General features: G+C 39.1%; 1 protein-coding gene across 1 annotated transcript in view; it reads left to right on the forward strand.

The window, feature by feature from the left end:
• Positions 1 to 27,689, forward strand: part of frmd3 (FERM domain containing 3) — a 52,173-nt gene that overhangs the window by 10,025 nt on the left and 14,459 nt on the right. The window contains exons 3-14 of the mRNA XM_061671849.1: positions 6,302 to 6,406; positions 6,855 to 6,897; positions 9,977 to 10,055; positions 11,763 to 11,860; positions 14,257 to 14,380; positions 16,692 to 16,779; positions 16,928 to 17,016; positions 17,248 to 17,311; positions 22,391 to 22,479; positions 24,049 to 24,123; positions 24,805 to 24,873; positions 25,787 to 25,911. Coding sequence (XP_061527833.1) covers positions 6,302 to 6,406; positions 6,855 to 6,897; positions 9,977 to 10,055; positions 11,763 to 11,860; positions 14,257 to 14,380; positions 16,692 to 16,779; positions 16,928 to 17,016; positions 17,248 to 17,311; positions 22,391 to 22,479; positions 24,049 to 24,123; positions 24,805 to 24,873; positions 25,787 to 25,911 — 1,048 coding nt within the window. The remainder of the gene's footprint in view (positions 1 to 6,301; positions 6,407 to 6,854; positions 6,898 to 9,976; positions 10,056 to 11,762; positions 11,861 to 14,256; positions 14,381 to 16,691; positions 16,780 to 16,927; positions 17,017 to 17,247; positions 17,312 to 22,390; positions 22,480 to 24,048; positions 24,124 to 24,804; positions 24,874 to 25,786; positions 25,912 to 27,689) is intronic.

Raw genomic sequence — 27,689 nt, forward strand, 5'->3', positions numbered from 1 at the left:
GACCACTATACAGCCTTTTTTCTTTTAATTAATTTCCCCATATTATATTTTTTTCTTGTAATATTACCTTAAAAATGTAAATGTAAATGTTGTGTCTACTTATTAATTTTTGGGATGATAAAATACTGGTGTGTGGAATCTGTCAACAAAATATAATGTTTGTAAATTAAACAAGCAGTAAAAGTACAAGATTAATGTCATCAAGTTAAGAAAATAAAATGGTCATAATGTGACAAAAGTTTGGTTTTTGGGAGAGAAATTATAATATATCTGAAAGTGTCGCTCTTTTTCCCCCACATAAAAATGCTAAATATACTATTTTATCTCCATAGTTATGTGACTTTATTACCACTATTATTATAATTTCTTTATTTTTTTTTATTGTCAATTGTTAATTCTATGCCCCATTATAATTTCTTTTTTTTTTTTTTTTTTTTTTTTTTTTTTTAATTGTCGATTGTCATTGCTATGCCCCACAGTCTCGACTTTGCTGCCCTGAGTCTCCACTTGAATAAAAGGACCATCAACCCCATCGGCACTTAGTAAATATGGGACACCCTCATTCTCCTCCATTGTTGGACGTTATTGCCACTAGTTCCCCCTGATGCGCTCAATACGCCACGTTTTTTTTGGCAGTTTATTTCCAGCAGCCACGTGTCTCTCGGATGGCCGGCTTTATGGCTTCTGTAATTGGCACAACAGTAAGCTGTATTGACCTCATTGTACGAGGATTTTGTAATAATCACTTTGCCTTTTGACGCCATGAACTCAGATTAGTCGGGCCCAAATTCCCACCGACGCTCTCACAAAATCTTCCCAAAAGAATGGAAGCCGTTAGCATTTATAGAGGGATCGTCTCCATATTTTCTTACCTTTGGAGGTAATCGTAGGTCATTTCCAAGGCTATTCTATTTATCTGGATAGGCTGCATCCCATAATATCAGCCTGGCGCTTGGCTCCTGAAGTCTTCAGCGCGTCGCCTCAGTGGACGATTTGCATCCTGCATCCTCGGTTGGACTCTAATCTTTTCAAATGGTCCAAACACCAGCGAGTGACCCACTTCGACTTGACAAACTCAAGTCAGTGCAGTTAAATATTCTTTATAAGAAAAAAAAAAAAAAAAAAAAAAAAAACGAACGATTTTACTGCCAGAAAAATTTGCACATATAATGTGAGGGATACTTTTAAGTTCCATAAAATGGTGGGTGGCTCAAATGAGCATTGATGTGTGCTTTATAGCAAAATTTGCTTCCAACGTTTTTCTAAATACCCCGTTCTCTATGCTCAGTGGAAATACATTTAGAAGGAGAGGGCTTTTTGGCTCAAAAAAGTATGTAGCAGACACAAAGATCAAATCCATTGTACTGCTAAGTGTTGACGGGATTTAGTTTAAAACAAAAACAAAACGCTGTAGCTTTGTAGTAATGTACTGTATAAAAATGTACTGTAATAACACAATAAAATAGAATATAAAGAATGAAACCGTTTTTGCAACATTTTTGTTTTTGTTTTAATTCAATGGACATCATGCTACTCCTTCTGGTGTGGGCGTCTTGGCCACCAGGGGGCATTATATTACATTTGTAGAAAGAGAGAAGATGCTGCAGCAAAACATGGTAAACATGAAGCGTTCGCTCAAGTAGATCGACATGATGGCGGATGTTATCTACAGCTGTGGGGCAGAGAGGTGCGTGCTAAGCGAGAGGAAGCAGAAAGCACCACTGCCAGAGAAATAGTCAAGGAGGCAAATGTGTTGACAAGTACAACAGAGGAGGCCGTTGACAAAGCGAAGGAGAAAAGCCTCAAGGCATGAAAAGTTGGGAATTAACGTTCTCCAGGAGAACATCGAGAGGCGAGTGAAATCCCCGAGGTGCGCAGAATAGCTAAGGCTTGCTCGGAAGAAGAAAGAACGGCCGAGAAAAAACATTTCTTCTGAGAGCTTTTCAAATTTGCATGATCTCTTTTCACCGAGAAGACGACCACCAAGCAGGCCTTGGAAGAAGATCTTGGGACAAAACAAAAAAGCTCTCTGATCCATTTAGGCACAAATCGGCAGTGATTCTACCTCACATTCCGCCAAGAAAACACCAAAAGCACCCAATTGACGTTTCTTCGACACTAAAACAAAATATCAATGTAAAAAGGAGCTGTGTATATACTGTACATTAGAATGATCGTGCGCATTAACAAGAAGAGAAAAGTCAACATTAGATGACTTATACACTTGACATTAAGAACTAAATCAATTGTTCTTCGTGTGTTCTAAATCTCTGTTTACCCACATTGATGAGCAACATGTTTCAAGTCCCGTAAACCCCAAACACCCACCCAACCCCACCTCGGCTGCACCCTCCTCAACCCTGCTCTGTCTTTATAATTGATGACATTTCAGCTTCACATTGAGCCAATTAGCTGGCCCGTGCCATGATAAGAAACAACTAAAGTGGATAAAGACCAGTCATAATTGAGCTGACATTCTTATTAATTAAACAACACTGGCCCTTTAAGTGGGACACTCGACCCAGGGTCCTAGTGCCTGGATTTGTGGAAATCAAATGAACAACTTTATGATCTATAGAAAATGTTTCATCAAATATGCAATAATTTACCGTCATTACACGCAACTGTGGCATATCTGGTGAGACTTCTGCTCAATCTTGTTTTTCTTTGGCTTTTTTCTTGTGATAACATCATAAAATGGACTTTACTCCCATTTTGCGGTAGCATCGCAAAAAAAACAAAAAAAAAACACGTCCTGGCTACTTTGTACAATATAAACAGTATATATTTATTTTTATACTATTTTTTTTTTAAATTGTATTTTATTACCTGTACTGACCATTTTCTAAGAATACATTATTAAGCTAATGTCGAAATGTTTCTAAAAAAAAACATGTCAGTACAGTTAATAAAAGTTTTACCATAGCCAAACACAATGTAATTCAAACAACATTAGTCACCAAAAGAAGCACTCAATGATAGGCTAGGTTGAGGCTCATTTACAGATTATGCTACTATGATAGCCTTTAGGCTACGTCTACAGTACGATGACCAAAACTAGGGCATTTCTATTATTGTTATCTCGTGAATTATTTAGTTAAAATGTTCAAATGTTTCTTAAATAAATTGCTATTACAATTAGTAAGAGTTTTACCATAGCCTAAGATAATGTAATTCAAATAAAATCAGTTATTAAAAGAACCACTCAATGTTAGGCTAGGCTGAGGCTCATTTACAAATTATGCTACTATGCTAGCCTTTAGGCTGCATCTACAGTACTGTAACCAAGGCTAAGGCATTTTATTTGCTATCTCCTGAATTAATTAGCCAATCCCTCACTGATCCTCTTAACTTTGTGCGATTTTTGAATCAATTTAACTGTTGAAAGTAGACAACGCGACTGCTGTTGTGAATATGAGACTTCACGTACCACTTCGCAAAAAGAAAATCATCATTTTCAGCCATTTACACTTTATTCTCAGTTGGTCACTTTGGTCAAATGACATGGAAGGGTTTGAACGCTTGAGCTTTAGCGACCTGGAAGAACGTGTGACAGCGTGATGAGTTGTCGTATAAAGTTTGGGAAACACTGGACTATGGAACACTTCAATTCTATTTTCATTGTTTCACTTGGGGGTCATAGGGGCCATTCATTATTCCAAGATAACAATTTTCACTTGGACTTTCAGTGAATTTCTTTCTTATTATTCACTTCTTGTCTAAAAACTGCCCTAAGTGACTTTGTACTGCAAGTACGGTGTGGTTGGAGGTCATGTTCCAGCATGAATACTTGATGTTTTTTGAGTTTTTGCGGATTTAGGACGGACACAGGAATGAATATTTGATGGCATAAGTGCTTTTATTTTATATCGCTTGACGTCTGGACGTGGCTGGCTGCACAAAGCTTGTCGGGCACACACACACACGCGCACACGCAAACACACGCTGCAGTGTACTTTGCTCCTGTTAAACTGAAGCCACTCTGTGAGGTTTCTATTGGAGCGTGTGTATGTGAAATAGAATACAGGGCACTTTGCCATCATTAAGTGAAGCTCATGTAGAGACTGACTAGGTTAATTTTTAATATCCGGGCCTTTGACAATATAACAAAAAAATAAAAATCCTTCCTCTTGTCAGACATGACATAGACGCTGAGTCTCCATCTCCCTCTGTGAGTCAAGCGTCGTCTTTATTTAGCGCCGTCTCTGTCCTCTAGTGGTGTTTGGCTTCTCACGCCGCCTCTGTTGTCTGTCCTCCAGTGTCTGCCCCGAGGACGAGGATGAGTGTGACTCCATGATCCGTCTGCGTCCTTCCTGGCAACGTTCGTGTGGTTGCCTTTCCTCTTTTTTTTCGATTTCACGGCTCCCTAACACGCTTTGTCACGAGGGGGAAAAAAAGTCCAGACAGGAATGAGGATGGACACGTGCAAGTAAAAATACACAAATGTGGACAGAGACAGTTCATTAGGTACAACTGCACAATCTAGAACTCCATCCATCCATCTATCCATTTTCTGACCCGCTTAACCTCACAAGGATCGCGGGAGTGCTGGAGCCTATCCCAGCTATCATCGGGCAGGAGGCGGGGTACACCCTGAACTGGTCGCCAAGCCAATCGCAGGGCACATATAAACAAACAACCATACGCACTCACATTCACACCTAAGGGCAATTTAGAGTCTTCAATTAACGGGTAACATTTGCATTTGAAATCAACTTTATCTTTATGAAGATCTCCCGCAATACAAATGCATGAAAAGAAAAGAAAAGGAGCGCTCAAGCTGTGCGTGTGTTTTTGTTTTGTTTTGACGTGTATTTGTGTGAGTGCGTGTCCCGGTGAGCGAGTAAATCTCAGCGAATGCCCGCAGGACTCAAATCAATCAGTCCTGCTTAACTGAGCACAAATTCAACCTCCATCAGCAGGTTATTGAGCAGTTAGAGGACACGCTCCCTACACTGATCGCTATAGGACTTGAGGGGGGACACATGATGTGACAAAATAGCAGTGTCAGGGCTTATATTGACAGATTTTGCAGAAAAATATGTATCATGCTATAGCGCCATAGGAAAAATTGACACCACTCCCAATGTTCATCCTAATCACCTCCTAAATCCACTATGTGATTATTTGGGTTTAGTCAGATGTGTTGTCTTGCATGGACTGTTAGGATTGTGTTTTAAACAAGTATCTCCATTGGTCGATGTGGTGTGTGTGTGTGCGTGTGTGTGCGTGTGCACTGTACATGATGAGAAGCTATTGACTGAGAAGCAGAGTGTTCATTGATCACCGCGTGTGTGTCTGCTTCGCCTTTATGGACTGAACATCCGGCCTGTATTTACTGGCACTACTTTACCTCAGCTAATGCATCTGCACTGCAAAGCTGCTGATGCTTTTCTTCTTATAATTATGATATTTACAATCGTAAAACTGCAACGGCAGAGTTTAAGCCAACAGGGAATTGTTGGCTGGGAGTACAAAGCAGCCAAGCAAAAGAAGAGAGTTGGATTCTATGGGATTTGTTAGCTTTGATAGGAAGCTTTTGGGTGTAAAGCCAAAAAGAACTTCTATTTAGGAAGTCAGCGGCAGTCTTGAGCCCACTTTGCCAGGCCCCGTGAGCATGGTAAAATACGACCCTCATGCTCGCACCTGACACGTTCATGCCCCCACTGTGGACCTCTGGCATGTAAAAGCAGTTTCATAACAACTAGTACTGAAGCATAACACCTGTACATTTTTGTTCATCCTGTGTACAGTTTTCAGCTGTATTTTATTTTCGCGCAATTTTGCCATTTGGGGTGTACATAATTGGTACACAGGCGCGCATGCGCAATGGAAATTTTAAAAGCGCACCAGATTCAAGTGTGTGACTGCGCATTTGCGTAACCAAGCATTTTACATTTTGTTTTTCTTTTTGGAGCAGAGCGGTAGATAGGGCTCGAGTGGTGTTGATTCTTTCACGAACGACTCCTTCAAACCGACGACTAGTTTACGTGACCCTACTGAATGGAGTCACTTCATGAACTGATTCCACACTCGGTACAAAGAATAGGTAGGTAGGGAGGTAGGTAGGTAGGTATATAGGTAAGGCAGGTAGGAAGACCAGCCTTGTTCGGTGTTTGGCGATGTCAAGCGCCACACGGCGACATTAATTGACACACCATTTCACCATGGCAAGAAATGTGCTGTAAAAATATGTAATTCTTAATCCTTGGGTATTTTCAAGACACCTGGTAAGTGTTTTAAATTGTAAAAAGCACAATACATTCAAAGGTTATTTACAGTATTTGTATTTTCTTTCTAGAGAGACACCAAAGGCCAGTTCCTGTTCGAGCATGTGTGCAATCACTACAACCTCCTCGAGAAGGACTACTTTGGTATTCGCTATGTGGATCCTGAGAAACAGAGGGTAAACATCACACACTCGTATGCCAACGTTAGCCTTTAAAAATAATGTAACCGACATGTCCATGTGCAGAAAAGACATGTAACCAATACCGTTGACATTTTTATTTTAGCTCACAGCAGGATAAGAATAATAAGCGTGTGTGTGTGTGTGTGTGTGTGTGTGTGTGCGCATATATATATATATATATATATAAAATAGCAGTGCTCTCCTATAATACATCAAAAAGGCACAGCATTGCCAAGTGTGATACATCATTGGCTAAAATTATGCACTTGTGGTGATAAAAAAGTTGTTGAGGCGATATTTCATCTCAATTAGGAAGAGCTTTGGATTGTTTTTAATGTTAATGATGAGTTTTAGAATTGAGTTTCAGAGTGCTTAATATTTAACAGCGCGTAATAACGCAACGTTAATATTTAACTTAGGTCTTTTTGTTGTTCTTTTAAAGCATTGGCTGGAGCCGAATAAAGCTGTGGTTCGACAAATGAAGTGTAAGTGCATCCATCCATCCATCCATCCATCTAGCCATCTATCTATCCATCTATCTATCCATCTATCTATCTATCTATCTCTCTCTCTCTCTATCTATCTAGGCATCCTCTCGTAAACGACATACTGACATACTGTACAATGTAACAAATCATTAGGTCAATAAAGCATCTTTATTTATTGGTGAAGCATGTCATACTATTTAATAATATTTTTAATAATTTTATTTTTTAAAATGTCTTAATAGTATGGTTTTATATTATATTTAAAATGTGTAAAAATAAAGACCTCCCTCTAATAAACACACATCATTTACTTGACATACATTGTATCAATGTTAATTAAGCATTATTAATACTGACCATATGAACTCTTTTTAAAAACGTTGATATAATGTTGTTTAATATTATTTTATAAATGTGTAAAAATAAAGGCCACCCCAATAGACACCTCCCCTTCACATAACTTCAATTGCAATGTTGTTCATCAAGCATCGTTAACGTTTATTTTTTTTAATCTATTCATTATAGTTTTTTTTTTGTCTTATGTTATTCCAAATATGCAAAAATTAAGACCTCCCCAATACATTCATTTGAAATGTATCACACTGCCTATCATTATTCTTTAATTCATTTTAACTTAATTCATTATGTCAATTAATCAAGCATCAATAATATTTATTGGTGAAATCATTGAATTGTGTTATTTAAGCATCATTCACAATTGTTTGCTGATTTTTCTTTAAGCAAATATTTGTTTCAGAATAGTTTGTTTTAAATATTAGTATATTGTAAATGGTGTTTTTAAATTGTCTATAGTAGATAAATAAATCAAGGTCTATTGTGTAAAATAAATAAATAAAGAAGTTTATTATTTATAATAGATGCCTCCCTCCAAATAGATGCCGCCTCTATCTGCAGTTGAGTAAATAAACGTCCCCGGCCGCTTTGTGAGGAAGAACGCTCGTCTCTCTCTTGCTTCCCGTCTTCTCGCCGTCTTTTAATGGTCGGGCTGTTCTTCCTGTTCTGCAACCAATTGATAATGCAACGGGGCTATTAACGGCGGAACATGAGCCAGGGAATTAGCGCCAGAGAATGAGATCGTGGCGGAAGAAATGTGAGACGCTGACAGGTAATGTCGCTAAAGAAAGAAAGAATGTCCATAAAACTGAGACGAGGAGCTGTGTTGACAGAGAAGGAGAGAGAGAGGAAAAAGACGAAAAGAAATGAGTCGTCCTGACGTGTCTTCTTCTCCCCGTGGCGGAATTGTCTCCTAAAGTAGGACGTGACGTATTTTTATTTCGGACATTGACGTCACATTTGCATACACGTGCCAACTCTGCTTTAAAAAAACCCCATCTCAGCCAATAACGTGCTCGTTTTTTTGGGTGGGGTGAGCAGCCGGTGGGAGAATTTCGGCTTTCATATTTTTTAACATGTATTATGTATTATGTGTGGGTTCTTTTTTTTTTTTTCCCGGTGACATAATGCCGCTGAGGATCATCCCTTTAATGTGGAAAATCTGCCCAGATTCCAAATTAAAATATCTGCTCCGTATGTTTGCTTTTTTTTTATGTTTATTGAAAGATGCAATTCAGTTTTATTTCTAAGCAGTAATCCCGCACCTATTCACTTTTCACTATTAACAAATTTGCCTATTTGTGTGGTTTTTTTTGGGTTTTTTTTTGCTGTAGAACATATCCCCAGCAATTTGCTGAATAACTCACCTATTCCGTTATTGTGCTCTTTCTAAAACAAATCTGCCAAAGCCCTGTATAAATAAGAAAGTTGTACAGTAATTGGTGTCAAAAAGTAGTGACAAGCTTTGTCTGTCGGAAAAGAGCCTGGGTTGTTGGTGGATGTTGTTAGTTGATGCTGCATGTGCATGTACTGTATATGCACACTTCCGGTGTATTTTTTCTTCATCAAATAAGCTGCAAGCCATTTATTTATAGATGAGTTTGACATTAACATGTTTTGGGACCATATTTTGTGACACAGTCACGGTTTAAACTATTTCGGCAATTATATGGGTGTTACGAGCACATACTCTAACTCGGACTCTAAAGCAGACAACCACGTCAGAGCAAAAAAAAAAAAAACAAGGTTTTATTAAAACGAAGTCGCACGACAAGATCCCCAAAGCACTCGCAAAAAGAAAATCAATGATGACCAAAATGTTGACATGGAAAAACATAAGAACCAACAAGCTACAACAGGCATAGACAACGCACACAAGAAAAACAAGAACCGATTCTTTACTACACAAAAAAAGAGGGATAAATATAAAAAGGAAACACAGAGGAAATGGAATCTTAATTACACAAGAAAGGCGACCTAGAGAAAAAGACTGAAATACAGGATCTGAATTAAACGAGTTTACCAAATCAGTACCACTTACGTACAGGAATGCGAACAAGAAAAGGAAAAAGCACGCAAAGAACAAGACTATCGCAGTGGCAACTAGTTGACAATATTCCGGCGTCTCCTATTTGGCCTGTGCTAATGAAAGAACCTGGTATAGTGCTTATGAAATAACCTGGTATATTACTCATGGAGAACTGGTGTGCGTAGGAAACTGCAAAAAAAAAACTAAAATAAACAGTATAACGGAATTTTGAGTGTGTGTCAATTAATCGCGTTTTTTTCCGCAGTTCGACGCACGGCTCGGCCGATATCTCTCTTGGGGTTTGGCGCCATTTCACAACAGCAGAAGTTTTCTCGAGGCACTTTACATATGGAGCAAGTGTAGTAGCTCAAATGCCACACATTGACATCAACAGAATCCCGCATGAGCAAACAGTAGGCGACGGAGGCAAGGCAAAAACTACGGAAAAATCCTCAAACGCACCCTCGAACAATTGGGTTGTGATATAGAGTACGGGTGATGTGAATAATGCATTTTGATTCACCAGTTCCAGGGGGAAAAGCAGCTAAATTAATGTAACAAATAATAATCAATAATCTCAGAGACAGAAACCTGGAAGAAAGACCAATAGGAGTATCAAGAAAATGTTCACAATTGGTTCATGTGTGTGTGTGTGTGTGTGTGTGTGTGTGTGTGTCGTGTGTGCCTCTGCAGCTCTGCAGCCCTTCATCATGTGCTTCAGAGTCAAATTTTACCCACACGAACCCATGAAGATCAAAGAGGAGCTTACAAGGTAAAAGTACCCTTTAGACAATAACTGCCCTACTTTGTAATCGGTGCCATGGTAACCAGGGAAATCTGAAAAAAAAACTTTGCAAGGAACAGAAACAAATTGGACTTAAATGGGGTCCTCAGTTTATAACAGCATTCCATTTCTATGACCGAATTTGTCCGTAAATCGCAATCCGCTCTAGTCCGTCACTAATCTAACGCAGTAGTAAAGTCATTATTACAGAAATGTTTGCATGAAAAACACTTCTAAATCATAAACATAAAACAATCCAATGAAAAACATTAAGTGCGGCGGTCACTGAGCATGTTTTCATGTGCTATGTGACGCCAGAGTTTTACCCTAATAACGTCGGGACCCTCGCAAACCTGCTGGATAGGTTAGAACAGTGATTCCAAACCTCCGTGCTGCAAGCGATCATCAGGTGTGCCTGAGAAACCAACAAGTTTCCCTTAATTGGTCCGGAAATTATTATCTATTTACTACAAATAAATCTTTTTTTTTGGTGACATTTTTGTTTGGTGGTGTGCCGTGAGATTGTTCTCATGTAAAATGTGCCTTGGCTCAATAAAGTTGGGAAACACTCCCATGGAGCATTCTAGCCAACATATATTTACAAAATATGATCGTGATCTGAGCGGCATGGTGGACATCCACCTCACAGCTCAGCGAGAGTTCGAATCCAGGCTCCCGACTTCCTGTTTGGAGTTAGCATGTTCTCCCAGTGGCTGCACTGGTTTTGTCGAGGCACTCGGGCTTCCTCACACGTCCCAAAAAACAAAAGAGAAAAAAAGTTAGTTTTTGTGTATGCTATCTGGAAAAGTAGGAAGAATAGCACACCAGTCATAACATTCATACTTGTGGTTCCTTCACACTTTCATCGAATGCGCATGGACGAGTTAGCGGCGGCCACGCATAGGTAACCATGACAGCAAATACATCCCTTGGCTGCGCCACTGCCGTTTCAGATTTCCTCGGTAAAGCGACGCGCTGCCTGCCGTTAAAATTTCAAGCCGTTTCCATGGTTACGCCACCCCAAGGCTATGCTTTCATGCCATATCACAGCAACGCCTTCTCGTCACTCATAATGTAAATGTTTGAAAATTTGCTGTGCAAATGTTTTCATATTAGCCAGATTTGAGGTCACAGGAAGTGTTGCGGGATACTTAATCCATAGTTCATCATTCTTTTTTTTTTTTTTTTTGTTTTATAAATATTCCACTCTAGAGCTTGAAAACAAATGCAAATGGTATATATGTTATCTCATGTTTACTCTAATCCTATTTCAAAGCATTCATTTAGCAGTATAATGTTGATTGTATCATGTGTATTGAAGTTGTCTGTGAGTCTGTTTACATGTTGCTGCTATGTGCTCCCCCAACTTTATAGCAGCAACAGCTGTGTAACTAGGAACCGCCCTAAGAAAATAAAAAGAGAGGGATTGACAGAGTGTGTTCAGAGCGGTAGGAGTTTGTAAACTGCGAACAATTCTTAGCGTTCTCCTCGCGAGTATATAAACCATCTCTTGTCTTCCTTCCTTGTTTATTGTTTATTAAATGTTCTAGGTTGTTTGAACCAGACAATACTAGTTAGGTTTCTTTGTATGATGTTGTATACAACATTTAGTAGTAATAGTATCCGTTTAAAAAATGCAAATGGTATTTCATCTTCATTTGCATTTTGATTCCCTTTTCTTCTTTGTGTCCGCAGGTACCTGCTGTACCTGCAGCTGAAGAGAGACGTCTACCACGGCCGTCTCCTCTGTCCCTTCGCCGAAGCAGCCTATCTGGGCGCGTGCATTGTGCAGGGTGAGGCCGCTGTTTGGATGAATAAGTCAGTGTAGTATGCATTCACACAGGTGTCATTTAACCTAAAACTTGGTGTGCACTGTACATCCATCCCTTTATCTGTGCTCGCGTTTTGCTCTTTTGCTGCACATCCCAAGCGCCGCCTCCACTGCAGTATCCACCTGTCAGATTCGTCTTGATATTATCACCGTGCTGAGCACTGCAGAGGCGGGTCAGGTCACGTTAATAATATTTGAAATACAGTGAGTTCTCATTCACCACAGGGGATATGTTCCAGACCCACCCACTATAGGGAAAATCCACAAGTATACAGTAGACTAGACTCTCGAGAGACCATATAAAAAAACTTTTTATATACAGTATATAGTTTCACTTCTCCCACACACTTTAACCAAATGTAAACTTATTTTAAACACTTTGTAAATGTATGTGATCACACACAAAAAATGTGAGCATAATAAGTATAGAAAAAAATAGAAATTAAACCACTGGGGTTTGGTGATGTTGGAATCTGACTGCTTTGAAGTCCTCTTACTTCACTAACTTCTTGTCTATATTCTTTTCTCATCTTCTCTTATTAGCCCTTGTTGAGGCTGCTCTTTCTTTTGGAATAGGTGTCGTAAAAACCTGAAAAGTGTTTTTGATTCCGGACAGTACATTCACTTTTTATGTAGAGAATCCTGGTAAATTCTTAATTTAACTCACACTACAAGATGTACAAATCGAACACGGCACACATACCCTCTTCGCTACTTTGCACTTTAATGCATACTCATGGTTGAGAGGAATGTGTGCACGGATTAGGAGTGGTATTAGCGAAGCCCGTCCTGTCTGAAGTGAACACGTCTGGTCGAGTGCTCTGTGATTGGCTCGTATTAAAGCACAGAAGCCACAGCAGAGTCCCCTCGCTTCCAACTGTCACAATGTAATGAGGACAGGCCCCCCTCAGGGTGACGACTTCAGAGCTGTGGATTAGTTTTAATTAAGCGACGCTTTGATTTCATCATTACTCTGGTGTGTAATTGAGACTGGATTTCAAAGACAGTTGGGACATTTCATGTGTTTACAGATCAGGGTTATGGACTAATACCCGCGTAGTCGTGGTACACGCTTCACAAATTCACTGCTCGGCCCCTGTGACTAGATATGGTTGAACTCCCCAAAAACATAATTATTAACTGTACACAAATCTATGTAAATGGCAGCTTTTATAATGTGGAATGGTGTTGTAGGCTGGATTGGTGGTTCAAGTGACACAAGTCCAGTGTTTTCCTCTCAGTGGCACAATATGCATCACGGTAGCGTTAAAAAACAAAAAACAAAAACACGTAATCAGTAATATTCAGATGTCTGATAGTACTCCAGAAAGCAAGAAATTGCAAGGTCGACTTCATCACTCCATTTTGTGTCAGTGCTGTTTATATACTGTAGAATAGTACCACGGTGAAAACACTGACAGTGACCATTATGTGTGTGGGTGTCTTACATTTCCTAATGATTATCGGTTCATCATATAGAAAAAAGGAAAACATCTAAGTGCATTCGTGGGAAATTTTTCTCCATTCATCCACAAGAACATTCACATTCTCTCTGATGGGCTTGTTACATACCAAATCCATCAAGCGTACCTTCATGGACCTTGCTTGGCACAGAAACTGTTGGAAGCAAAACAAGTGTCCAAAATCTCTTGGGAAGATGAAGATTTAAAGACTCAGTTAAATCAATCTCTGGTGTTCATGGTTCAGTAAGTACCTTGGTTTTAAAATTTCACTGTTTAGTTCACAACGGGTACAGTAAGGAAACAAGCAAAACAAACTGCTTTTGTTTTGTTTAAACAGGAACACATTTAATGACAGGTACGATAAAACATCGACAGTTTAAATCGTTCTATTGAGAAATCAATCGCATGTCTTTTTTAGGAAATGATGGCTGCAGATAAGTACAACAGTAACAGTTGGAAGTCTGAATTATTTTGCTATAAAAACACTAACAACAGCATTTGTTGTGCCTTTGGCTCCATTTGAAAAGCTCATGAGAGAGAGGCTCTTTAATTAAATGCTGCTGGAAGTTTCATTTGCACAATGCTAGTTTTTATTCTGTTATTTGTTGTTCATATGGTAAGCCATAACAACAGAAGCTGAGCTGTAATGTATTTGTTTCCAGACGAGGCGTGTGGTACCCTTACCTAATATGTCTGTGCTGAAAATGTTAAAAATCCTCCATGAGATTGCATGTTTGCTCCTGCACTTGATTCTTATCCTTTTTTTTGGGCTAGTTTGCAACGTAAGTCAAGGGAAAAGCTTTAACGGGCCATGTAACATGACGTAAAGGGCAAGATCTGGCTCCTGAGCCTTGAGTTTGACACCTGTGTCATAGACCATTTTGTCTCCTTTCAGCCGAGCTGGGGGACTATGACCCAGAGGAACATCCGTCCGACTATATCAGAGACTTTAGGCTTTTTCCCAAACAGTCGCTCAAACTGGAGCGGAAGATTATGGAGATACACAAGACTGAGCTCAGGTGAGAAAAATCTGGATGATTATGTATGTGTCACTTGTTTCTTAAAGGCTGTTTAAGCTCTACATGCACTAAACGAAAATGGGAGAATAGACTTGAAGATGATGAAAAGAACAGCTTAAGTGACTTGGATGGTTGAAACTGGAGGGAAGAATCTATTTATAGCTGGTGTGAAATATGATTAAAGGCATGTAAAAACTGGTGCCAGAATCAGGAATTTGTTTTTAGACACTGTGTTGGATATAAATGTCACTGTCGCCACACGGCAACAAGGTCTTCTATTGGAATCCTGGATTGCGGGCTTTGTTTTTGGTCGTAATCAACAAAATCAATAACTTTATAGTGAAATGTGAATGCTCTGGAAAGTCTACACTTCTGAACTTCTGGAATAATCTGCTTCTAATGTCCCACAAAACGTCTGAAATCGTCACACAAAACCTCTGCATATCTTGCAAGACTTTATCTCGGTGAAGTAAAAATCAGTCAAATGTACAATCATACTGTAAGTATTCACAGCAATGACAGCCTCAGGTCTTTTTAAATGTGATGCCAAAAGCTTGGAACATGAACAGTATCTTCAGTTTTTCCCATTTCTCTTTGCAGCACTCCTCAAGCTCCATCAGGTTGCCATTTTGAGAGCTGCTCTTTTTGAGATGTTCAGTGGGTTTCAAGTCTGGGGTCTGTCTGGGCCACTCAAGGAGTAGTCCCGAAGCCACTCCTTTGTTACCTTGGCTGTGTGCTTCGGGTTATTATTGTGCTGAAAAATAAAATGTCACCCCAGTCCGAGGTCAAGAACTGCTGCTGTATTTGGATGGTTTGGCCTAGTGATGTGCAGTGCCGGATTTCCTTCAAACATAACTTCTGACATTCACAGCAAATACTTCAATCGTTTTCAGATCAGATCAGAGAATTTTGTCTCTCGTGTCTGAAAGTCCTTCAGGTGCTTTTGGGCAGATTCCAGCCTGGCTATCATGCGCCTTTTACTTAGGAGGGGCTTCTATCTGGCCACTTGACCAAACATGCCTGATTGTTGGATTTCTGAGAGAGACGACTGTCCTTCTGGTAGGTTCTCCTCTTTCCACAGAGGAGCACTGGAGATAGAGTGACCATCGGTAGAAGCTACTTCAAAGCAGCAGAATTTTCTCTGCACCTTCCCCAGAGCTACGCCTCGGGACAATCTTGTCACGCAGGTCAAAAGACTATTCTTTTGACTTCATGCTGAGTATGTGCTCTACAATACACAGTCAACTGTTGGATATTTTAGAGACTGGTGTGTATCATCCCAAATCATGTCCAATCAACTGAATTTACCACAGGTGACCTCCAATTAAGCTGTAGCAACATCTAAAGGACGATCAGGAAAAGTCTGTGAATACACATTGTCGTGACGGATTGCTGTCTGTAGAATTATAAAACATTTTTCAATAAGGCTGTGACATAACATAATGTGGAAAATGTGAAGTGATCTGAATAATTTCTGGATCAACTGTGTGTTTCACCGTGCAGTTTATGCTGTATATTGGGCTGTGAAGTAAAACGTTATACTCCACTCTCCTTGTCTTCCCTGCACAGACACGATGAGTTCACAAGATGCTCTTATCCCGCTCCTGCAGGATGCGTTTGTGTGTGTTTGTATGTTTGTTTATAGCTGAGCTGCAGCCTGCGAGGTGTGTCACACTCGAAGCTTTTAAGCATCAAAGACAAATCCTTCATTTGTCAACAGCGCCGGGGCACACGATGACAAGAACGCCCTTTGTCTGCCCCACTGGGCCCAAACGACAGTAATCACGCCACATAGCTAAGAACGACGCTTTTCTGATGCCGCACGTACTTCCGATTGGCCTTTTCTGCATAGTAACAAATGTTTGTTACTTGACCTTGAGACTGACGGGCAGGTCCTTCACTGAAAAATGTTTACTTTGAAGCGACGCCAAAACATCTCTGGGGGGGGAAAAAACAACTAAAGTCAAAGCATTATTTTTTTTTTTTCATAGCTGACATGCTGCAGGCATTATGAGTTATTTTTTAGTGTTGTGTTATTATTCATCCATTTTCTATGGCGCATGTCCTCATTATAGGGTTGGATGGATGGATGGATGGGTGGATGATGGATGATGGATGGATGGCTGATGGATGAATGGATGGCTGATGGATGGATGGATGGGTTATCGTTACCATTGTTCGTGTCTTTTTTTCTTGTCACGTTTAACCTTTCTAAGTCAAACTTCAAGGTGTCTGACCGCCAATGCAATCTTCCAAAGGTGCTCTGCATTGATTTGTGCATTTAATAATGCATAATTTCTCTGTTACACAGGGGTCAATGTGCTGCCTTAGCGGAACTCAACATGCTCCAAAGGGCTCACAACCTTGAAACATACGGGGTTGACCCTCACCCATGCAAGGTAGTTTTTACTACTTTGTGTAAAGTCCATAGGGTCTTAATGATAATGTATCCTGTGTTCTTAGCTTGATAATCATGTGGACATTTGTGTGTGTGTTTCGGTGTGTGTGCGTGTGTGTGTATGTGTGTGTCTGTGTGTGTGTGTGTAGGACTTCACTGGCTCCACAGCCTTCCTCGGGTTCACAGCGACCGGTTTTGTGGTCTTCCAGGGAAACAAGAGGATCCATCTTCTCAAATGGTAATGAAAAATATGCTTACATCGTGTCTCATTCACAAACCTGTAAGCAAAGAAATTAAACAGGAAATTATACTGTAGTCCATAATATTCCCATTTTCTATTTTACTTTCTATTGACATAATTTTTACACCACTTATCTATCTATCTCGAAAATGGATGGATGGTGTTGTTAAAATGCCACCTTCTTTGATGGTCTCAATCTCACCTGATTCTCATGTGTTCTTTCTCCAGGGCTGACGTCAGTAAGCTCAAGTTTGAAGGGAAAACGTTTTACGTCATCGGCATTCAAAAAGAGGTGAGTGCGTCGGCCACCAGGCCTTCACGTGTCGAGATGAAGGAAGCTTCATCGCCGTCTTAACGCGTCTCATATTGACACAGTCACTGTGTATCGTATGACCTTTCTGCTGTCCCTCCTTCCTGCTTTTCCCCTTTGAGAACCTTAAACACAACTCTGCTGCTTTGTGCCCCATCACACACAAACTGTGTATTTGTGTGTTACAGTTTCAGATCTCCTTAACAGGCAGGATACACTGTAACAGGATGGTGGGTGTGTTAACGTCCTCACTCCCATCACGCGATGTTACCCAAACACAAGACGCCTTCTAGTCCAAAATAAAATCCTTTCCCCATTCAGAGTTACTAAAACAAATTTTTTTGCCTATTCTGGAGCAAATTTTAATTGTAATTGGCTGATTAGGCATTAGGTGTACCTAATGAATAGGGTTGAAATGGTTTATAGTTTCCCGATGAGCCGTGACGAAATTTCAAATCAGACAGCGAAAAAGACATCAGACACATATTCTGCGGTGCTACAAAACACAATGAAAAGTGGCCTAGATGATGACAATATTTTTTTAATTGAAGTATTTTTTCACAATATTTGGCTTTTCTTTCTAATCTGTGTATTATTCATCTAACAGCTTGTATTTTTTTGTGTCATATTTTGATTTGTTTTCTTTACAATTTTATTCCCAAAAATATTGGCTCTAAAATATGTTTTTGTATTTTCCTAAACTGTTTGTATTTTTTCATCTAATATTTGTGTATTTTTGTTCTAATATTTTTCTTTAGTTTATGGGTCAAGTTTTTTCATTATATTCTTTTGTCTAATATTTTTATCTGATATTTTATATTTTGTTCCTAGAATTTTTGCATTATTGTCCTAAAACTTTCTTTTTTTTTTTTTCTCCAAAAATGTTTCTATTTTTTTCCTAAATTTGTGTATTTTTCCCTAAAGATTTTGTGGTTTTGTCATATTTCAGCATTTTTACTGTTAATATTTCTGTAATTTTTTTTGTCTGTTATTTTTTTTCTCAAATGTGGCTATTTGTTATCATAAACTTTTATATCTTTTGCATTTTATTCTAATATTTTTGTGTTTTTGTCATAATATTTGTGTATTTTTTTCTGTTTGGAGTTTTCCTGTAACAGTTTTATATTTTTTGAGATTTTTCTTTTTATATTTTGAGCATTTTTGCTTTGCCTTTCCTCAGCTCATGCAAGTGTACCTAATGTTTTTACGTTACACCCAATTACAAATCCCTGACATATTCTTTTAAACAGTATCATGATTATATTGATAACTGTGATCATTTTGATCACAATAATGTTGATTGGAATTTTTCATACCGTTTCATCTCTTCCATTGAAATTGCCATCCTAAATTCCATCTGAATTTCATGATTCATTCATGAGATTTTAAATGCCAGCCTTGTGTTTGGGTACACTTTTCATGAACATCTGGGTGTTGCAGCTTTGATGCCTCACTCACATCCGTGCGCCGTGCCTTCATTTCACAGCTGATTGTGTTTCACATTGGAGACTGATTTGCATCGTTGATTGGGTTTAAAGGCTCCGTTACGGCCATTATCGTTAAGTAAAAAGCCGGGTTTGGTCTCCAATGTGTTGGCTGGCCAGCCAACCGCTACTGCCAACCGCTAGTGCTAGAGTGCTAATCCAATGTGATGACTGCTGCTTAGTTTTATCTTTGTGTTTCTGTCTCTTCTCTCCGTGTGTAAACATAGTCGTCACTGGTGAGTACACGAGGAGACGGGCGGTACCACAAATCACCGTTGTGCTTTATTTAATCTTCTGATATGATGCCTGTAAAAGCACCACCCTCACATCACACGCATCCACTGTGACATAGACCGTTCATGTTACATTAAGAGGAATTTTGTTTCTTTATTGTCCGTTTGTTGGGTGTCCTTCTTTGTGTGTACAGTAATCTCCCCCATATTCTTTTTTTTTTTTTTTTTCCCCCCCCATGGACCATATCCCCAGCTTTTTGCTGAAAAGGTAATTTATTTTTTAGGATAATGTTGAAAGATGAGTTTGAAATTATATCATACTGATTTGGGTTCACAGTTTGTGGTATACATATTTACAGTTCAAACTATTAATATAAGGAATTGTAAACATTTTTGGAGGAGGGCATTGGTAACTCACTTTTTTTCCCCACTGCTTCCCTGCCAGTAGCGGGGATTACTGTACACCAATGTCTCAATTTTTTGTCTCATGTCATGGTTTGTTGATGCTATCGTGTGTTTGTAACTCATTTTATTGTCATCTTCATATCAGTATGTTCAGAAAGCTAAATGTGGACATAACACTAGCTACATATGATGCTAATGTAATACTGATCAGGTATGATTTGCTGAGCGATAGTATTGTGGATGTAGTTTGCAGAAACACGTGTCAGCAGTGCAGCTCTACTGTATAAACCACTGAGGGATCAAAAACAAAACAAAAAACATTACCTCAAATTGTGGCCATGGGCATTTTTTACTAAACTGCAGAGAGTACCATGGATTTAGCATTTGCATTATCAAGAAAGTCTTGCTGTTGCTTTCAATTTAAAAAACTTCTAAATTAAATCATTGAGCACAATAGTTATTCTAAATAAAATAAATAATGGGAACATAGACAAATGTACTTACTGTTTACGTGTTTTAATATAATAATTTGTTGATGAATCATAATTCAATTAATTATAAATAATGAAGTTAAAACACGAAAATCAATTATTATTTTATCATTAAATAAAAACTATTTCACATGGACTTTTTCACTTTATTTTTTTTTAGCTTATCACTAAATGATCTTGCCCATCTGTTCATTTTGAAAATCAAATGTGGTCTTTGAGCATAAAAGTTTGCCAGACTAAGTTAGACACAATCGTTTCTGTCGATTGTTTGAAGGAGACTTTTTCTTCCATATCACCATGAAATGAAATGTGTAAATGCCGCACGTTGTTAGTTTTTACCTGAGCATACATTCATTAGTAGCTCCGATCAACAAAATTAGAGCAAAAACTGGCAACTGATAAGTTGTAGTGGCCACTGAGTATTCCCATATTTTCCATGCCATATTTTCTCAAATACTGACTTTCCCTCTAAAACATGCCATGCCTCCATTAGTCAAAAAGTGCTTCATCCACGTAAGGAAAAAATGAAGGCTTTCTACAAATAAATGCTTCCCTTTTCCCGTGTATTTCTTTCTTTGCTTTAAATATTGTATCTGAGTTAATATTGCTCACAAACCGACATTACATACACTGAAAAAAAAGTCTTTTAAATTAACCTTTTTAATTCGAACATCTACATCGGTTACACGTGATTAAAATATGTTAAACTAACATATTATTTGGTTGTTTTTGAAGAAAAGAGGGGAAAATTATGTCAGTTTACTACATTTTTGAATATATATTTTTAAACAAAGTTTTAATTAAAAAAACTATTTTTATCAAATTGTGCACCATCTATAGAAAATGTAATGGTTTTTACTTACGGAAGAAAAAAGAAGAGCAACCTGTTATATATAGTGGTGAAAAGGTCATATTTGTGATTCAGATTTATTTCATATTATTATGACCAGTTACAATTATTTTAAATATTTTTTTAAATCATTTGTAATAATTCTAACACATCTTATTGTTTTGAACTTTTTTTCCAGTGTACTACATTTAAATTATGTGCACCTGAAAAATACTTTTTTTTTTTGGAGTGCAGTTGAGCCCATTTGAACGCTGTTGCGAACCAAAACAGCAGCAGCTACAAAGGCACATAAAGTCCCTCAGATGAGTTACAGACAGTGTTTAAGTTGATCTTATCTTATGTATGTATGGTTCACTGATCACTGTATGCCAATATTATTCAAAAATTTTGCAGTTGAAAAATGCCCCTGGCCAGACTTTGCAGTATATATCTGAGAGTGTATGATTTATTTTTGTGTGTGCGTGTTGTTGTTGTTTAACATCCCTCACTGCATGACCTCATCACTGTTTGCCCTCACACGTCATCCCCTGTTTCAACCGCCCCACTTTGTGTCACTTCTTTTATGCTTTTCATCAACCAATTCACAGTTTTTATGGTTTTATTTTATCACCATAATGCAGAATATAAGAAAAATATACCTCCGTCAATTATTTTTCATCCAGTGGGACCAAGGACAGCACGGTTACTATAACACACACACACGCACTTGCACACACACGGCCAGTGCAGCACGTGTGTAAATCCAAACGACTTAATGTAAAGTGATGTTTGACACAGAAGGGAGATGAGAGTGGAGTGGTTGCAATCCGGCTGACTGAGCCACTTAAGGAAGGTCAGTGTTTTCGTCGTCGTTGCTGAGCCATTTTACGATTTAAACCGTTTTTTTTTTTTAAATTAAAGATAATATAATAATTTAGTGGGCGGCACGGTGTAAACTGGTTAGCACATCTGCCTCACAGTTCTGAGGACCCGGGTTCAAATCCGGCCTCGCCAGTGTGGAGTTTGTATGTTCTCTCCGTGCCCGCGTGGGTTTTCTCCAGGTACTCCGTTTTCCTCCCACATCCCAAAAACATGCATGGTAGGTTAATCGGAGACTCTAAATAAATTAGCTAAAAACACTGCTAAGTGCAACAATAGACTGCCGCTTGATTTTGACATTGCTTTTTCTCTATTTATTTTTGGACGTACACTTATCACTGACAAAATGGCGTTAGCCCACTCTCATTCTTAGTGGCTTATGTACAATGTATAAATATAGCTATAGTGGCCTGTGACATCATGCCTGTCTGTGTGTTTCGCCGAGTCATACTGACGTCATTGATATCCCTACCTCGGCACTGAGCAGAACTGATCGATGTTGTCATATTACCAGACAATATGTCCATCGTCCATATGTCCATTGTCCAGGCCCCCCAGGACCTCACCACTGACCTCTCTCCGCTGAACACTGAAGCTTAAACGACTACGTTTCCAATTGTGGCCGTCAGCCTTTTTTTTTTTTTTTTTTTTGCGCAGCTCGCCTCTATTGACATCTTGCATTGATTTTTTGCCGTAACTCATCGCCTTGCTTCTTCTGCTTTTGTGCTTTTTGTTTGCAGAAGAAACTGGTGTTAACGTTTCATACTTCGACCCCTGCAGCGTGTAAGCACTTGTGGAAGTGCGGCGTTGAGAATCAGGCCTTTTACAAGTGCGTCGCACACGTGCGCACACGCACACATACATACACAAAATTTAATTTCACAAATTTTCTTTGACTATGGAGGCCCTGCCGGACAGCATGTCCTCGCAAGAATTTTGTAGAATGTCATACAAAAAGTAAGCAGCGGGCCGTACATCATCTTGAGTAGTTCAGTATCAATATTTATCAGATAACATGGCAAAAAAATGTAAAAAAAAACATTTATTTATAGACCTACTTATTAACACATTCACTGCCATTGACGGCTTTAGAAGTCAAATATCCATGTTAACTGGGAAGGCTGGCAGTGAATGAGCTAATCAAAGTTGGCTGTAACAAGGTTTGGTCTGACTAACCAATCGGAGGACGGAAACATCCTGACATCATCGAGGGCCAGCCGCTGCCTTGTGAGGAGCAATTTTAAAAGCTGATTGGTTAAAGAAACAGTCGCATTGCCAATATAGTTTATTTATTTATTTAAAATGGGACAGTGCATATTAATTACAGCCATAGACTAGTTTTCATTAGTTTTAATTGCATCGGCCGGCACTGATTCTGAAAGCCCTGTGCAGATTAGATTGCTATTATTATAAACTGAAATCTGATTAGATGAAAAAAAAAAATCAAACTAAACTCTTATGCACTCTATAAAACTGTCCCCAGTAGTTGAGTACATGCTTCATTCTATTTCAAATTCAAATTAAATTTGGGTACATAGATACCGATTTTTAACACCTAAACATATTTTAAAAATATGATACATAAAATAAGTGTGCTTACTACTCTTATAGTGTGGAGTGTACGCCAAATGACCAACACACGACACCACACATGTAACAATAATGATCGGTGTTGAACTCAGATAAGGATTTGCTGTTGTAAATATTAAACATGTTTAACATTTACGATTGTCGGCATTGACCGTTTCCCCAAGTAGATCGGGAGCGAAGATCGCTCTTAGCACACCTCATACCACACACTACGCTACCAACCCTGTAATCCAGGAACTCTATGATATATTTAATATCCATCCATCCATCCATCCATCCATTTTCTGAGCCGCTTCCCCTCACTAGGGTCGCGGGCGTGCTGGAGCCTATCCCAGCTATCATCGGGCAGGAGGCGGGGTACACCCTGAACTGGTTGCCAGCCAATCGCATATATTTACTATTAATGAACAATTTTGCAGACTATTACTACTTTTCATGGCTCTTTTGCTGATTTCCTATAAAAAGTAGAGTTTGACAATGGTCCTAGAGTTCTGCATGTTTCCGGGAACAACTCCGGTGCATGTAATTGATTTATTAATGAGAGCAGATCAAGTGTCTCGAAGAGAGCGAAGCAGACTAATGTCATCTCACGTGTCAGACAAGTATAACATCTGATTCAATTCAGTTTGTAAACTAAAGCGCCGTACGATATTGTTTTGATTCATACTGCGCTGGTGACTAATAGCCACCACTTATCAATCACACAAATTACACACAGGTCGCTAATGTTTTTGTTGAGTGCTTGTGCAACAGATGCTTTGTGATAATGGAGCTATTTGTATGCCTCATGTCTCCGTCTTTCGAATAGGTGTGCAAAGTCAAGTCAGATTAGGACCATGTCGAGTAGCAACATTTTCTTCAAGGGCAGCAGATTCAGATACAGGTGACACACACGTTTTTAATGTGTTTGAAACGTATGTTGTGTGGCTTTTCCTGGGCTGTATCTACAGGTTCCTGTACATGTCACTAAATTAGAATATCCATTTTTGTATATATATATATTATTTTATTTTTTTTCAGTACAGGGAATCCCAGCCAACTCGCAGTTCACTATTCACGAATTCAGCTGATCATGTTTTCTTTTCTTTTGTGCAACCTATCCTCAGCTATTCGCTGAAAAACTCACCTATTCACCGTTGTTGTGCTCTTTCTATAACGCTCTAGGGTCCCACAAGATGGAACTAAAGCCCTGGCTAATAGGAAAGTAGTGATTGATGTCAAGGAAGTACTGTACTGTATGTCGAAGTTATGCATTGCCACTTCTAAAATGTTTCTATGTCACAGAAGTGCTAAGTTTAACCTGTATTGTTAGCAGACGTTACGGAGAGTCTTTGCCGCATGTGTATGTTTTAGCTCTGCTGAGTGGCTATTGTAAGATGAGTTTGAGTTTGAAATTATATGAAGTGTTTAAGTTTAAGTGTTTTGCGAATTAGTTTGTGGTATATTTAGGGTTTAAACTGTTAATATAGGCAAATTTTTTTTTGGGGGGGGGTCAGTTGCTTGTGTTTTCTTCTTTATGAAACCGTTTGATGTTTGTGAAATGTGTGTTGTTGTTTTTTTGCAGTGGAAGAGTAGCCAAGGAGGTGATAGAAGCCAGTTCTAAAATCCAGAGAGATCCACCTGAGGTGCGCAGGTAAGTTAAAAAAAAAAAAAGTAAATTTGATCACTCACGCACAAACACTGTCAGTGTCTTACAAAAAAGGTCCTGTCTACTTTTTAATACACAAACATGGAGTGAATATTGTGTTGTGAAGACTACTTTGTTTCTTTTCACAAAAATGCAGTTATTTAATGTGATTTTTAAAATGGAATATTTGTGAGTGTCTGGTTTAATAGTGGTATGTGTTGTTACCATTTTTTTTTAAATGGTATTAGATTTAATTACCTAACGCGCTTCCCAAAATGTGCTGTTTTCTAAATTAATTTCTGTACTTTCAGACAAAATCCTACCAACTCTTATCATTCAGGGCCATCGGTAATGATACAAAAGAAAAACACTGTTACCCCATAAATAGACAGTTTTTCACCAATACAAGCATCGTAGCCAACCCTCATGGAGACACTCGCCCAAAGAAATTTCATGACCTATGTCAAGATGCCCCACAATGTATTTTGTCAACAAACACTTTATTTTTATTTTTTTGTATAATTTTTTTTTGTGATACGATTTGTTCAGTGTTTGGAAATAAGTTTCAATACATGTATTCAGTAGAAAAATGTTGGTCTTACGCCTTCGTTAAAAAAAAAAAAAAAACATGATGTTTAGGCTGACACGGTTCCACTCCAGTCCTTTTGGTGCCTGTAATACACATTACATCGTTGTTTCACCACAACACTTATCTGCTAGATATGCTGGATCACTGCCCCACTTGGCCCTAATGCAAGTGGACTGTAACGATGCAGTGATAACCAATCTATATTGTATTTATCATTCCTTTACCCACATGCAACCCTTTATATTTTTTGTGAAAAGTAGCCAAAACAAGGGTCAGTTATCTACTAATTACACCTCTACAAGTCTGAGGTGTTGACATTTGTCTTTTCAGGTTGCAGTTTGGTCAGAGTCGAAGCTTCAGCTCTTTGAGCCATAAGAACCTCATCATAAACATGGAACCTCTGGTACCAGCGCTGCCCTCTACCAAGGAGTACGACGAGACGGCCACGGAAAACGGTAGGCGGATGTTTCTCGTTATATACGCGCACACGGACGTGCGTCCCGCAGGGAAGTTATATGTGTGCTCGCACGTACACGCCCCTCACACAGAGCGCTAATTGAGCAGCTGATGCTCCCATCCCTCGCTCAGTCCAGTCTCCCTGGAGACGGCAATTGCCGCATGCTAAAAATACCCTTCCCATGATCCTCCCTGAGGGTGCCGCCATGTCTGTGTATGCATGCTTGTCTCCGTGTGTGCGCATGTCAAGATTTTTAATGTGCAGTGTGTAACGTGAGAGCCCTCCGACTGAGTATAAAATTAATAATAATTAAAATTATAATTATTATATGTGATAAGTATTTACACTATATGTACTGATGTAGTTTACTTACATTCACACTTGTCTCTTATTGCTTCAGTCCCTTGTAACGTGAGGATGTAAAGCTTGAAATGATGGTACAGAGGTACCTTGACTCACTCGTAACACCATTTACAGTAGTTGTTCATTAAATCAGTTTTCATTGAAATGAATTGAAATGCCCTTAGTCCATTTCAGCAACTGTGACTCTCCTTGACCACATGTGAGGGCATTACTGTAACTTTCATAGTTTTTTTGTTTTTTTTTGTTTCTGTTTTTGATTCACTCAAGGAGTGACGTAGCTGAATCTCGCTGTTTCCTTCATTACTTTTTGTTTGCATGTCATCATCAATCTCCATCAATATTGTTTGTTCTTTAGTCTGTTGCCATCTGTTCTCATCTGATTAATTAAGACATCAATCTAAGGTATGAAGAGCAGAGGGTAAGACGAAAGGGAGCTACGGTTGACACCGTATGGATGTGAGGGATCATCCGGGGTAGTTCAACCTCGTCGGTTTCCATCACAACTTCACCTTGGAAGCGTCAACACCGACTGCAAGGACGTTGGGATAAAGTGTCGCCGACGTCTAGAATCACCATCTATATTCAGAGCTCTAATCTCCGACATTAGAAAAGAAACAGGAAGCTGACCCAGCGTCATTGTCGACCTTGTTGTGTTTGCACAGCTTGTCCTCACACACTGTTGCACGAGGCTATCGCTTATGGATGTTCTTATGGGGACTGGACCACATTCCTGCCGTGTCCTGTTTTGTCAAGGAAACTACTGGACTTCTGATACGGTGTCATAGGTAGGAGTGCAATAGGAGTCATTTTCGGTCCCTCATGGTACAATCTGTACTAATGTAGCACTAGTAATACTCCAAAAAGGTACAAAACATAAGCTGCAGTGTTAAGCATCCAGCAACCAGGACCAAATTTCATCCGCAGTGAGACCTGCAGTCCTCAGCCCAGGTCTTCGAGACTTGGCAACTGCCGCCCCTAAAAATTTAACCTTCTGAGGGAACCACCCCACCGACAGGCCATTGTACCATGCAATACCATACCATGCCATCCAATGGACAATAACAAAATGGGTACAGTAGGAATCTATGTCTGTCCTTGAGGTACACTTTGTGCCAATGTTCCCTTAGGGCTGACTCCAGATTTTATCTTTCTGGGCCTTCTGTACTGTATGTTCCCTGCTACTGCACCATTTGGGGTTCAACGGTCTTGCTCAAGGGCACTTTGACAATGAAGTGAGCTTGCCTCGCCAACAACCAGCCCCAATTTTCATTTCAGTGGCACCTTTGAGGATACCACCCCATTGACAAGCAATCCGACTGCTTAAGATACAGTGAAATAGGAGTCAAGTTGTGATCAATTTTGATCCTTAAGCTACAGTTTGTACGAGTGTTTAATATGGCTTGGCTCCAGGTT

This window comes from Phycodurus eques, chromosome 3, assembly GCF_024500275.1.
Source record: "Phycodurus eques isolate BA_2022a chromosome 3, UOR_Pequ_1.1, whole genome shotgun sequence".
NCBI lineage: Eukaryota > Metazoa > Chordata > Actinopteri > Syngnathiformes > Syngnathidae > Phycodurus > Phycodurus eques.